The 12,730-nt window shown below is 41.5% G+C and overlaps 1 protein-coding gene across 2 annotated transcripts in view; it reads left to right on the top strand.

The window, feature by feature from the left end:
- The window catches only part of CRHR2 (corticotropin releasing hormone receptor 2), a gene marked incomplete at both ends in the record, with an annotated part of 181,638 nt that extends 169,447 nt beyond the window's left edge, over window positions 1-12,191 (top strand). For both annotated transcript variants that reach the window (XM_082015500.1, XM_082015499.1), the window contains one exon: window positions 12,051-12,191. In XM_082015500.1, the coding sequence (XP_081871626.1) occupies window positions 12,051-12,191 (141 nt within the window). The remainder of the gene's footprint in view (window positions 1-12,050) is intronic.
- Between the last annotated feature and the right edge of the window lie 539 nt (window positions 12,192-12,730).

The following is a 12,730-nucleotide window of genomic DNA, read 5'->3' as shown; positions in this document are numbered from 1 at the left end:
TCACACACTCATAAAGCATTCTAAAAACAGCTTAAGTTTCCCGGAGCACATCCTGAAGGCCCTATCACATCCCATTGCAAAAGCTTGCAATAATGCTGTGTCTTCCTTCCTTGTGAAGCGAGAGGCCTGTACAGGCTACATCGCCAGCTGAGGCACCTATGAAGGCCTTGGTTGTCAGCATAGCAAAAGTGTGTTTTCTTACTGTAAACTTCCACGTCTAAGCAGTGGAAGCCATACTGATTTACTGCTCAGTTAGATTTGCGGTACATTCTTTTCCTCCATTATCTGCTATGAAAAAGCCTGTATTTCTTACTGCATGTCAACAGCATCACATCAGAAGTACAGAAGTACCACTCATTTGCATTCTCCTGACATCAGTTGCTCTCAGGGAGGCATCCCCTACTAGAAGTAGTGATGAAGGTAATGCCACTCAATCCACATGAGGTACCAGCAGTCTTAGTGAGTTCCACAGCAAATTCTGCTCTAAAAGAGCAAAATAGCCTGTAAGTAGTAGCTTTTCAGTAGCCTGAAATCTTTATAAATATCACTGAAGCCTTGATGAATCATTATCTCTTCAGCGAGTATTCCTGTCTCTGTGATAGATGGGCTGATGACTTGCTATCTCAGAAGGTTTTAAATACTTCAGGTTTTCAAGTTATGACAGAGTTGGGTTCTTTAAACGCATGTAATAGTCTTTCACGGGTTATTCATTCCACACAGTGCCAGACTGCCTCTTAATGATGACATAAGGAAAAAGGCTAGAAAATCCATTAATTTAAAGCTGTAATAATGCTGTGATCCCTGTTGCATCTCTACTGTTTCATATTTGATACAGACGCCACTAGGTACTTACAAACTGTCTCAAACCATATGGATTGCAGATGAAAGTTATCAAAATGTCTGTGTGTCAATTTTGTCAGTGTTCTATCTGTGAAGTTTGGCAAACAAACCAGAAAAGAATTTTTTCTTTGGAATGTCCTGTAGCCTCCTTTGATTTAAACATTTCCTTAAGACATCAAGTGTCTCTTTTCCTATGAGCAATTTTACCCCAGATCAGAAGAGTTACACAGCTGTGCTGCTTGAATAGATTTGATGTTCTAGTGGAGAAGGCAGCACCTCCAGCACTCTAACTGAAGGTGGCACCTTGGTAGTACAAGATATCACCATAAAAGATCTTGGTCCTGATTTTCAACTGATTTGGTCTGAGAGTTCAGCAGGGGGATCACTGAAGGGAAAAAGTGCATTAAATTGCAGTCCACGCAAAGAATTTCAAATGGGACGAGTTAATTTCCTCATGCTTTGGAGTGGGCGTTTGACCTGGGAATACAAACATCTCCCTTTCCCTCATTTCCACAACACACAATGTCTCACACAGATCTTGGACTAGCTTTGCTGGCTGCATTGAGAATTAAACCAACAGGCCAGGTCTTGAGAGAGTGTGTATCATTCGGGCCCCTTTACTGGAGATATGATCCTTTCCAAGTCAATACATTATACAGAAGTTACTGCAGCAAACCAAAGGAGAAGCAGCAGTTTAGATATCAAGTTGACAGGTTTTTATGTTTTATTGCTTCTGAAAAGTTCTGAAGCTGTTTTGAACAAACTGTGTGTGCCATGGGTGGGCATGAGATACCATCGGCCCTTGACTCGTATTGATTTGTCTAGAGACTTTATGGAAAAAAGTTGTATTTTTTGGACACAGAGACAATCTACTAGCACTAGAGGGTAAAAATATGCAAATTTCATTTAATCTGAGTGGTAAAGAGCATCTCTGGACTTCCAAGAAAATTAAGGATGAGAGGTTTCTGAGAATTTAAGATGTTTTGAAAAATGGCATAATGAAAAATATGTATGCATTTACGTTAAATGCCACTTAAATAGAAATAATGTAGGTTGTGAACTTTTTTAATGACTGAAAAAATCAACATGCTCCTTAAAAATTTTTCTATCAATTCACGAGTCGCGAGACTAAATTTAATTTCACATAACATTTGATTTAAAAAAAGTATATTTAAGATGGAGTTTTTTGGAACAAGGATAGATACAATGGCATGATGCTGTGCCGAAGAGAATGCATTTCCACAAAACTCCTGTTGGACAACTTTTATTGCACTTCACTAAAAAAAGTTGAGGTTTTTTTAGTTGATTAAATTTATTCTAGCTAGTTGAGTTTCTTAAAACAAGATAATAATGTATAATCAGGGATATGCTTTCATGCTATTTAATCTGTATGTAAGCATGCATGAGAGTATAAAATTTGTACATTAAATAATCTCTTCAGTCTCTGTAGGAAAAGCTGATGAATTCAATCCAGTAACTGACCTTGATTGCATGTGATTAATTACAGCCTGACTTTCAAAAGGGTGACTGGTGTGGGATTCATCTCACATAGTACCTCTGATTTTTCTGACAATGATCTTTAGAACTGAAAGTTGGATAAAAATGTCAGTATCCTATCCAGGTCACAGCCAGACCTGAAACTGAAAAAAGGCTCAATCTTTAGGCTTGTGTAGAGTAGCCTTGGAATTGTTTGCATGATATGGAACCCGGAAAAAATATTCCGTACACTTTCAGTACCAAAAGAGACTCACTGTTACTAGGCCAATGAAGACAGTTGTCACCTTTGTGTTTTCGTAGGAGAGCATCAAGGGAAGACAACAGAAGGCAGCAGTGACACTTACTAGCACTATAATCACTCTCTGTTGATCTGTAGGCTCATAGCTCACTTAGGGCTTCTTCAGAGTTTTGTACCCAGGGCCTTCTTTCAGTTCTTTGGTATATACCTTCTGCTCACAGGCAGACGGGTACAGCATTCCCAGCATTTCTGTTCTCTCTGTGGCTGATTCCAGATAAAGCATCTTTAAAGATGGAACTTCCCTCCAGTTCCCTTTCTAGTGTGGTATCTACCTTCTCAGCCAGACCTCCTTGCTAGTAATGTTTTTCTCCTGAGAGAAGCTAAAGTATTTCAGAGAGGGAAAGAGCACATTTATAGTGTTTCATCTTCCAAATACGTCTTTCAGTATGTTTGTGTTAGCTTTGATCTTATGGCTGCTCTTTGTTGGAGTCTGGAGGGGAGGAGGTCAGATTTCAGATGCTGCAGCATCCCCCAGAGAAGGAAATTAAATATTTCCAGGCAGCCACTGGTAAACCTCCAGAGGAATGAGAACTTCACTGATAGACTCCTGCTACCTCAACAAAGGCATGACGGAAACAAGGGGATAATGGGGGAAGGATCCCTGCCTCCAGAGAACACTTATCCTTGTTATTTGGTGCTTCATGTCATTTCCAATAACCGTCAGTGCTGATCCCTCAGAGAGTTCTGTGATCCTTCAAAACTTTACCCACCATAACGGGACATAAAAACACAGCTGTACCATAACAGAGTGCTTGAATGAAGGTGACGGTGTGTGAGAATGACCTGAATTTCTAAAGTGATAGTGCTTGGTGAAGAGCTAGATAGAGAAGAGCAGTCTCCACTACCAAACTGAATGAAGGAAACAGGAAAATACTAATTAAACGTGGTGGGAAAAAAATCATAGTGAGGGTGTTTAAGCACTAAAAGAGAGGCCCGGAGGTGTTTTGAGATCTCTGCCCTTGGATGTATTTAAAATGACTGGGTAACGCCCTGACATAATTTCAAAACTAGATATAATTTCTATGCTGGGCTTGCTTTGATCATGGCATTGGACCAGAGGCCTTCGGAGGGCCCTTCCAACCTTAATTATTCTATAATTCATGAATCCTATGTCCATAATAAGGTGGCTGTCCTTGATTTCTAACCATGTCCTGAAGGGATACATAACTAGCAAGGCCTCTGTCTGAAATCATCCTGTAAAGTATGAATTCTCAGTTCAAACAGGCTTCAAATTCTAATATTATCATCTGGTCAATATTGATAATCAACTATGAACTAACATTTAAAGTGGAAAGCAATTAGCTGACTTAGAAGCCGTAAGCAGAGAGGAATAGAACAGGTTACTTCGTTAGATGGCATTGTAAATTATTCTCACAACAAGGTGCAAAGCAAGGATAAATATGTTCAATTGTTTTTGTGTTGACCCTTTACCCAGGCACCATCTGTCTCTCAAAATCTGTTAAGCTCAAAGTGGCTTACTTTGATCTGATCGTCTTCAGAGGCTATTCATTATAATTGCCAGCTATGAATCACCACCTAAATGGTTAGTCATCCACCTGCCCATCAGTCGAAGCAGACTTCACATTAATCATTCTGAGCCCAAAGGACATGCATTAGGCGTTCCTTCAAATCACTGAATAAATATGAATATGGGGGTGGACTAGAGGACTAAAGTTTAATTCCATCTCCCACAATGATTGCTTTCTGAGCAAGGGAGTCCAACAGTATGAGTACGAGTGCTACTCCTAAATGCCCTTGGGGATGCTTGGTCAATATAGAGTCAGCTGAAGGGATTAAACCCTCCCCTTGGGACCACCAGGCAGCAGTTCGTTACAGGACTGCAGTCTCTTCTCGGTACCCTTCTCCCACACCCAGATGTTTTCTGGTAGAAAATCACCTTCATTGCTGTAACTCCAGTGACCCTTCAGACCGGGGTTCTGCCAGAGAGAGAAAAATGAGAAGTTCAGGCTTGCTGAAAGGCAGCAACTGGTCTGAGGGTCCTTCCCCACCTCATCTTCCTTTTCACTACACCACTGCTGTTATGAGTGTGCCTCCAGAGCACTCCACAGCTTGGGGTGGGCTGATTGCATTCATGGCCTCCTTCTCTAGTGGTTTGTTCTGGTCATTTGTGGCCCGAAAGAAGGGTGGCCCAAAAGAAGCAGATGCTTCCACCCCAAAATGTGTGGCAATTCTTTATAACTAGTCAGAACTCTTCTAGCTTCTCAAGCAGTTACACATGATGACAAAATTGCACCATTGTGATCTTAGAAATAAAACTTCAACATCCCAGGCTGGCAGGTGCTCGAAATCTACCCACCTGTTACTGGGTTGTATGGAACAGTTGCCAAAGACTCTAGCAAAAAAATGAATTACAGACGAGTTAAGCAGGCTAATTTTTTTAGGGAGAAAGAGAAACTTAACAATACTACATAAAATAGCAGTGTGATGTAAGCTATTTGGGAAAAAAAAACAAACAACAGTTTCACCTGAGCTTTATTGTAAGATTATAGGATTTATTGCCATGTTTCCTTTGAGCCTTGCAGATTGTTTTGACTACATCCCTTCCCTGCCTTAGGAGGATTAAACACTGATAATGGAATCTTTATAGAGATGTTTGGTTCAATTTTTTGTCGAATGATAACGTGGCCATCTTTGGCCCAAGAGTTTGGCTCTACTAGGAGCCTTGTAAAGCCATACCAACAGCGTGAGAGGTGGCTGCAGGACATGGATATAGTTGCTCAGTAATATACTTTACTTGCAAAAAAGAGACAAAGACTCACTCCTGTCTCTCTGAGAGCATTAGCAGATGAGCGTTCCTCATCTGCAGATCCCCAGCTTTGTCAGTCCAGTGGACTCTGTGCTTAGGCCATTCTGCTACTTTGCTTCCATTCAGGACTGCACTTGATCCTTCCAAGGATCTAGAGAGGCTTGGCCCATAGCCTTCTTCATAGCATTTACTGTTAAATCAAGCATTTACTGATCCTCCTCCCCTGAGGGACATCCCAACCCTCCGGAAAACTTTCAAGGTATCGTGTAAGGTATTACCTTACTTTAGTTTAAGTTCTATTATGTAACAGATGGGATTTATCCCCTTAACATTAGACATCTAATACATACACATATGCAGTTGAGTTGATCACCCTCAACTCCCTTTATAGGCAACGTTTCACACAAGTGAGGGTAGAATTCATCTGACCTGTTTTAGTTGTCTCTTCTTCATGAACTGTTGCCAATACCTTATGGCCTTTCCTGTGTTTCTGCTGGATACAGAGAGAGGCCAGGGCTTCAGAAACTTCGTGGAAGTGGATTACACTACAGAGTCAGACACAGAGAGGCCCTTGTCTTGAAATTTGAAGTCTGTACAGCCAGTTTCCTTCTGCTTGTCTGTTCATTGCTTGGAAGTCCCTCTTGCTTATCTGTAGCTTACAATAAAATTGAATAAATCTTCATCAACTTTTCCACAATTTGCACTACCATTCATAACCAAAAATACTTAAAGTCCAAAGTTATTCTCCAGTTACCTCCAACTGCAGCACAAGGATCTGAAAAATGGTACAAAGGTGCTTAAGTGTAGGTGGAACTTGAATTCATCACTGAAACCTATTTTCATAGACCAAGAATCGGTTTGTTTCAAAGACCATTGAGATCTATATAAAACTCTTTAATTTATTTCATTTGCCTTTGGATCAGATTTTCTAGGAGTTAAAAGTTGCATATAAACAAAGCAAGAACTTAATTAGGGTTATGTAGTCACAGACTACTGAACACGGTGATTATTCTATACTCGGAGGGTACCTATTGTCCCTCTGCCCCAGATGTTCTCTGGGGACAGAGTATGGCAGTGTCCCAGTAGTCTTAATTCCAGCTTCTGTTTGCCATGACAGCTCATTTAATCCTACCCTTCTTATCAGATCCTTCCTTTTTACCTACATTACTACTATTATATTTTAGTATTTTGTCAAGAAGGCCCAAGTTACTGGGCCACTTTGTTCTAAGCACTGTGTAAATCACAGAATCACAGAATCATTAAGGTTGGAAAAGACCTTCAAGACCATCCAACTGTTAACCCAACACCACCATGCCCCTTAAACCATGTCCCAAAGTGCCACATCCACACGTTTTTGGAACACTTCCAGTGATGGTGACTCCACCGCCTCCCTGGGCAGCCTGTTCCAATGCCTGACCACTCTCTCTGTAAAGAAATTTTTCCTAATACCCAATCTAAACCTCCCCTGGCACAACTTGAGGCCATTTCCTCTCGCTCTATCACTAGTTACTTGGGAGAAGAGACCAACACCCACCTCACCACAACCCCCTTTCAGGTAGTTGTAGAGAGCGATAAGGTCTCCCCTCAGCCTCCTCTTCTCCAGACTGAACACCCCCAGTTCCCTCAGCCGCTCCCCATCAGACTTGTGCTCCAGACCCCTCACCAGCTTCGTTGGATCAGGCTTTCTTCCTCTCTACTAATAAGACATGACATGTCTTCCAAAAACTGATTTTTAATGTCGCTAAAGGCTCTTTCTTCGGCTCATTTTTAATTGATAGATGCAAGAAATTAGCCAGCAGCCACTGCCTGGCATAAGTAATAGCAATGCAAATTGATGTCTATTTTATCAAAAGCAAACCTTCTCCGCATGTTTCCATCCTTCTCTCCATCGCTTTCATTCTTTTTGTTGTTCTTCTGAAGGGGAGAAAAAGAGGTTTTTAACATTTTTTATGAAGAGATGTGTTTTTTAGTGATTTTCAGATGTGATCTGAAAGTTTGAGAACTCCTCAGTTACATGATCCAATCAGGAAAGAAAAACTCACCTGCTGACTTCTCTCCATCCCATCACCTGCATTCTTTCTCTTGACTGTTCTAAAGCAATCCTGCTGAGAGCAGTGCCCACACTCTCTCGGCACAAATATGTTAGTAAATCTGATTTGACCACATGCTCACAACTGTGATTATTCACAGTACACAAAGTCCAAAGAGCTGAAAAGTGTAATTCTGAGAGAGTAACTGTTTGCAAGAAAAAGAGACCAAGGGTCAACACAGAGAACTGACCTCTCTGCTCATTAGCACGGGTAACTTTGTCATCTCAAGCAACTAAAGTTACATAGAGGCGAAGCTGATAATTTGTATTGCCAAGCCCCTTTGTGGAGTTTTAGCCACTGATGGTAGTCTGTGCCCACCTCTGGGCTATTACAGGCAAGTGCTGTTAATTTCAGGTCATAGTTGTGCTAATGCTGACTCTAGGACATGGTACTGACTCTACAAATGCTTAACGGATAGAGGTAGTTGCTGTCATGGAGATTAACAACCAGGTTTGAAGTTGCTATTTTGCTTTATCTTTTTCTATTACTTTTCTGCTGTGTAACAGCTTTTTTGGTGTCTTTTTTAACATATTATTACAGCAGTCAAAACTGGATTTCTTTTTTCTTTTCTGTCCTAAAGTTAAGGTAGCATTTTGTTTCGGAGTTCGATTGTAAGAGATAAATTTGAGCTTAACCTTTTCTGCTTGCGCTCTGATCACACCCTAACTGCAGTGAATTATTCAGTCATTAAGAAATGCTTTGCACTCCCCCCTGTAAGTGCAGAGTCTATTTCCATGTGCCCAGTCCATTAGGAATGGCTCCAGCTGTACAAGACGACAGTACTTTTGTTACTACTTTTAATCTTCTCTCAAAGCTTGTAAGCAAACCATATAATAAAGGCCATTCGGACAGCTGCTTGTTTAGACTCACGTCTTTATCTCCAGGTCACTCTTTTTGACTTGATTGGTTTGAAGCACAAATGATAAATCTAATCTGGCTTCACTGTCTGAGTAAGTATCTGTTCGCACAAGTTGCTCAGAAACACAAAAATCCCACCAGGTGACTCCCCCTTTCCACGACCCAGTGAAATGCTGCTGTAGAAGTGTCTGGGATACATGAGCTCACAGGGCTGCCAGTCTGTTATTAATGTCTTTGGCAAGACTGTGCTGTACACAGAGATTTATTCTCTGCTTTTGCACCAGAGATGAAGAAATTCACCTCTTTGAAGGGCTTCAGTGGATCACAGGCTGCCTGTACAAGGGTGAACTTCATCAGAAAGGGGAGAAACTTTTTCTAATATCTCAACATTTGGTAACATCTGGGGAGAAATGAACATTCAAGAGGCAACATCCCTCTGCAGATGTTCTTCACAGGACAATTTCCCATGACAACGATTACCCCTCTGACACTTTACACGTTACTTACACCATTTGCCTTAGGTGCCCAACATTTAGCTAAGCTGGTTTTGTACTCAGAGGAGCAAGATGGAGCAAGGACTTATTCCTTCTACATATCTAAGTCACCTTTTAGGCGGATCATCTCACTTTCTCCACTGTCTCCATTGTCCTCCACTATTGAAAGCATAAATAATTGTCCAAGACTAGGTATCAAGCTTTCAGATGAGATGCATCCCACCTTGTACGTACACATGTATTTGCCTTTGGGTGTATATTATATACACCCTTAAATCCAGAATCACAAATAAGTATCCCTTGGCCACTGCAGGTAGAACCATGATAGGTTTGCAAACAGTGGGCATCCAGGAAAGGGCAACACCATGACACATCTTCTTTCCACTGTTTCTCATGTTTTAACAGAAGGGTGCAGTGAAACAATGAGATCAGTTTGATGAGACAGTGAAAGTCAGCAGTCCAGGCTGGCTTCTATTGTAGTAGCATACAGCTGAGTCAGCCCATCCTGACTGGCTATCTCATATAACTATCTCATTTAACTCCTTTTGTAAACTGACCAAACCCCAGCTTGAAACTAGTGTAGGTGTTTTGTACCTACTGCTCTTCCAGAAATCCCCTGGATTTCCTAACCCCCCCCTAAAATGCCCTGTTGTTTAACCACATTATTCTCATTCTCATTGCAAATTCATTTGTGATGATCATGCTCCCCCCGGCAGTGCTGTCTTTTAACTTTAATTCTTCTTTCATTGGATGTTCACTCTTCCCCTTTTCCATGCAAGCAGTCCTATCCCCTCATAGCCTTTATTTTTCTAAGGTCTGACCCACCTATTAAGTGTAAACCCCATTATTTTACATTGCAACAAATCATTGATTCAAAATCAAAAGAAGGCCAGTGTGGCACTCTTCTCACCTTACTATAAACATCTGCAACTACTTGTCTTAAGTGTCAGATCAAGAAGCACAGGTCACCCACAGTCAAGAAAACAACCAAAGAAAGAGATCCTCAGGTCTGTTTTGCCCAATCTGCACCTTCTAGAAGGGAAGAAGCCAGATTTCCAGCTTCAGGATTCCCCTGACAAGGCACCAAAGAGGACAACTGCAAAACTGTTTTCCAAGTTGATACTCACAAACCTGAAATGACGTGCATTTCATGGACAAAGCTGGTGATGAGAAGCGATTGTTAGGTGCCAGATCACAACAGTACAGAGTTTATAAGTAATAGTGCTACAGAATATGGGTCTAAGTCCCTGAAGGCCCACCAAGAAATGGGAGGATTGAAACCATCTGAGAGGAGTGCAGTTTCTCCCTTCCTACATCCTCCTTATGAACTTTGGTATGTTTTAACTATCAGGCCATCATTCCTGTTCATCTAGGACACCTAATGCTGACAATGTGTGGTTTGGGTGGGAAATGCCTCTGCTACTAGAGTTCATCAGCTCATTTGAGCACCTGTTAGGCAGCATGTTGGAGCTGGTCTGATGTGGGGTTGGGAAGTGTGTGTTCCTCATGTTTTGAGTAGTATTCACACTGTACCTGAAGACAGGCCCCAAGTTTTAAAGGAAATAAACAGTGGCTGTGCACCTTTGGGCAAACACCATCTTCCCTGCAATCCCAGTGGTGATTATAGATACACCCAGGATGGCTTAGATCTACCTTAGGTGCTGATAGCTGAGAAGCTGTGTCAGCATGGGTTTCACACAGGCTGTGCAGGCTCATCCCAGGCCTTGTAGAGTTGCCATGGTAGCTGATCCATGCTGAGGTCTACTCTACATCATCACTGCTATTAATACCCAAGCTTTAGCCTGCCAGTGGTAAAGTGGGGATAAGAGCACTCCTTTACTTTTGACGGATGCAGTGAAGTACATTAAAAATTGAAAAACATTCAGGGTAAGATATCAATATTGTCTAAATTTAGCTAAATTTATAATCCAGACATCTAAAGCAGAGCTAATTGTCTAGAATCACTTTATAACTAATGAAAGGGAAGAGGTATTTTTCATCTGACCACAGTATCTGGCCTACTTTGGACATCTGCTTTAGAAGGAGATGAATTTGACCATACTGACTGGTTCTATCTTGGTCAGGAAGAGAACTATGGGTCAGTCGCTGAGGTGTATTGTTTATTTTATATTTTTTATAACCTCACGTTCTAAACAAATACGTTTTTGGCAAAGGAGGCCCTGGTTTGATATAGAGGTTCTGTGTAGAAATGCTCTTTCTTCAAAGCTGACTGGATTTCAGGTTGGCAGCAGAATGTCAACATCCTTTCCAAGTGTCATGAGTACAACTACCCATTGACTGTCCAAGAAGTCAGAAGTCCAGAAGTCACTGGACCCAGATTCATCTCACGTGGTTTTGTAGGATTACCTAGTTGCCTAGGTTAGGGGCTTGAATTGCACTCATCTCTAGAGTGGGAAGCAACAAGAATATCCAGAAATTGGTCTAAATGTTTCATTTCAACTTCTGACTTTGAGTCTTCAATGACAATGATTTGGCAGGAATTTACTAAAATCTATGTTAAGAGTATCTCAATCTTTCCCTCCCATTGTGTTTGAGGCTAGTGTTCCTATCGCTTGTCTTTCCCTTGTTTATATACGTTATATTTGAGATAGAGCTTCGGGGCTCTCTCTTTGGTTCATGCAACAAAATATGTACTTAAAGTTCAAGGCCTATTTGTTCAAGGCCAAAGTTCATCTGGCCTATTTGTAAGCATCTCCTTGAAGATGACCTTCTGTTGACTGTAGAGTAGCTCTCCACTGCCTATACAAGATGCTCACAGGGGTTGGGTCAGGTGTGTCTGTGTTGTAGACACCAATGTTCAGTTAGATGATCTGTGGTTCCCCTTCATCTACAAGGGAAGCAGCTACAGGCCCGGTGATAGGTCTCTCTAAGACCTCCATCAGGTGCATCCACCCTGACAGCTTGGTTCAGTCGCATAAACTTAGGCATTTATTGCCTAATACTCTGGGGTATTTAAGACATCAGATATGAGACATGAGATATGTGAAACCCATGCTTTTCCCAGAGTGCCTTACCCAGGAGAATATCAAGTGAACTAGATGCCCATGTTTAGGCACCTGAATCAAGCCCTGCATGTTTCTCTGGCTTGACACATATCATCATTTGTCTCAGGCTGTTTAGTGTCCCTTTACAGAGGACACCTGAGTATTCTAAGTGTTCATGTTCTTTCCTTTTTTTTTTACCAGGTCCGTTCTGCTGCCAGGAAAAGATGGCACCGCTGGCAAGACCATCACTCCCTCCGAGCGCGTGTGGCACGTGCCATGTCTATCCCCACCTCTCCAACACGAATCAGCTTCCATAGCATCAAACAGACCGCAGCCGTGTGATATGCCCTGCATGTACACACACTGCCTGATGGTCTTCAGGGTTCTTTCTTCATTCTCCCCAAGCTCCTTTCTTCAGACTTTTTTCCTTTATTCTGCACTGCTCTCTTTCACAATGAGGTGCCCATCATGTTTTTGTGGACTCTTATCTCCCATATTCATGATGCTGCTTTAAGGCAACCAGGCAAAAGCCTCTTGGAGTAAGTGGTGGTGAAACAGATTCAGAGAAGAAGGAGATTCAACACTGACTGCACCTTGTGGAAGTTCACAATACAAAGTCTAAAACAGCACACTGGCAGGAACAGTCAATTTTTTTCTCCTTCCTTTTTTTTTTTTTTGTTTTTCCCTTCTGTATTGTGGTGGACAAAGACTATTTTTAAACATACTGCCCATCTCACCCTGTACATTAATTCCCAACGATTTCAACAGTTTGGTGTATAGATAGTCCATCTCTTTCTTGTTTCTTTGTAAAAAATTATTCTCTGCAGAACTGTCATTTGAGAACATGTGTCAGCGAGAAAAAGAGCATCTGAAAGGTGGTG

Source organism: Phaethon aethereus (genome assembly GCF_964289735.1).
Source record: "Phaethon aethereus genome assembly, chromosome: 2".
Lineage (NCBI taxonomy): Eukaryota > Metazoa > Chordata > Aves > Phaethontiformes > Phaethontidae > Phaethon > Phaethon aethereus.
This window is presented reverse-complemented; position numbering and strand designations above follow the sequence as displayed.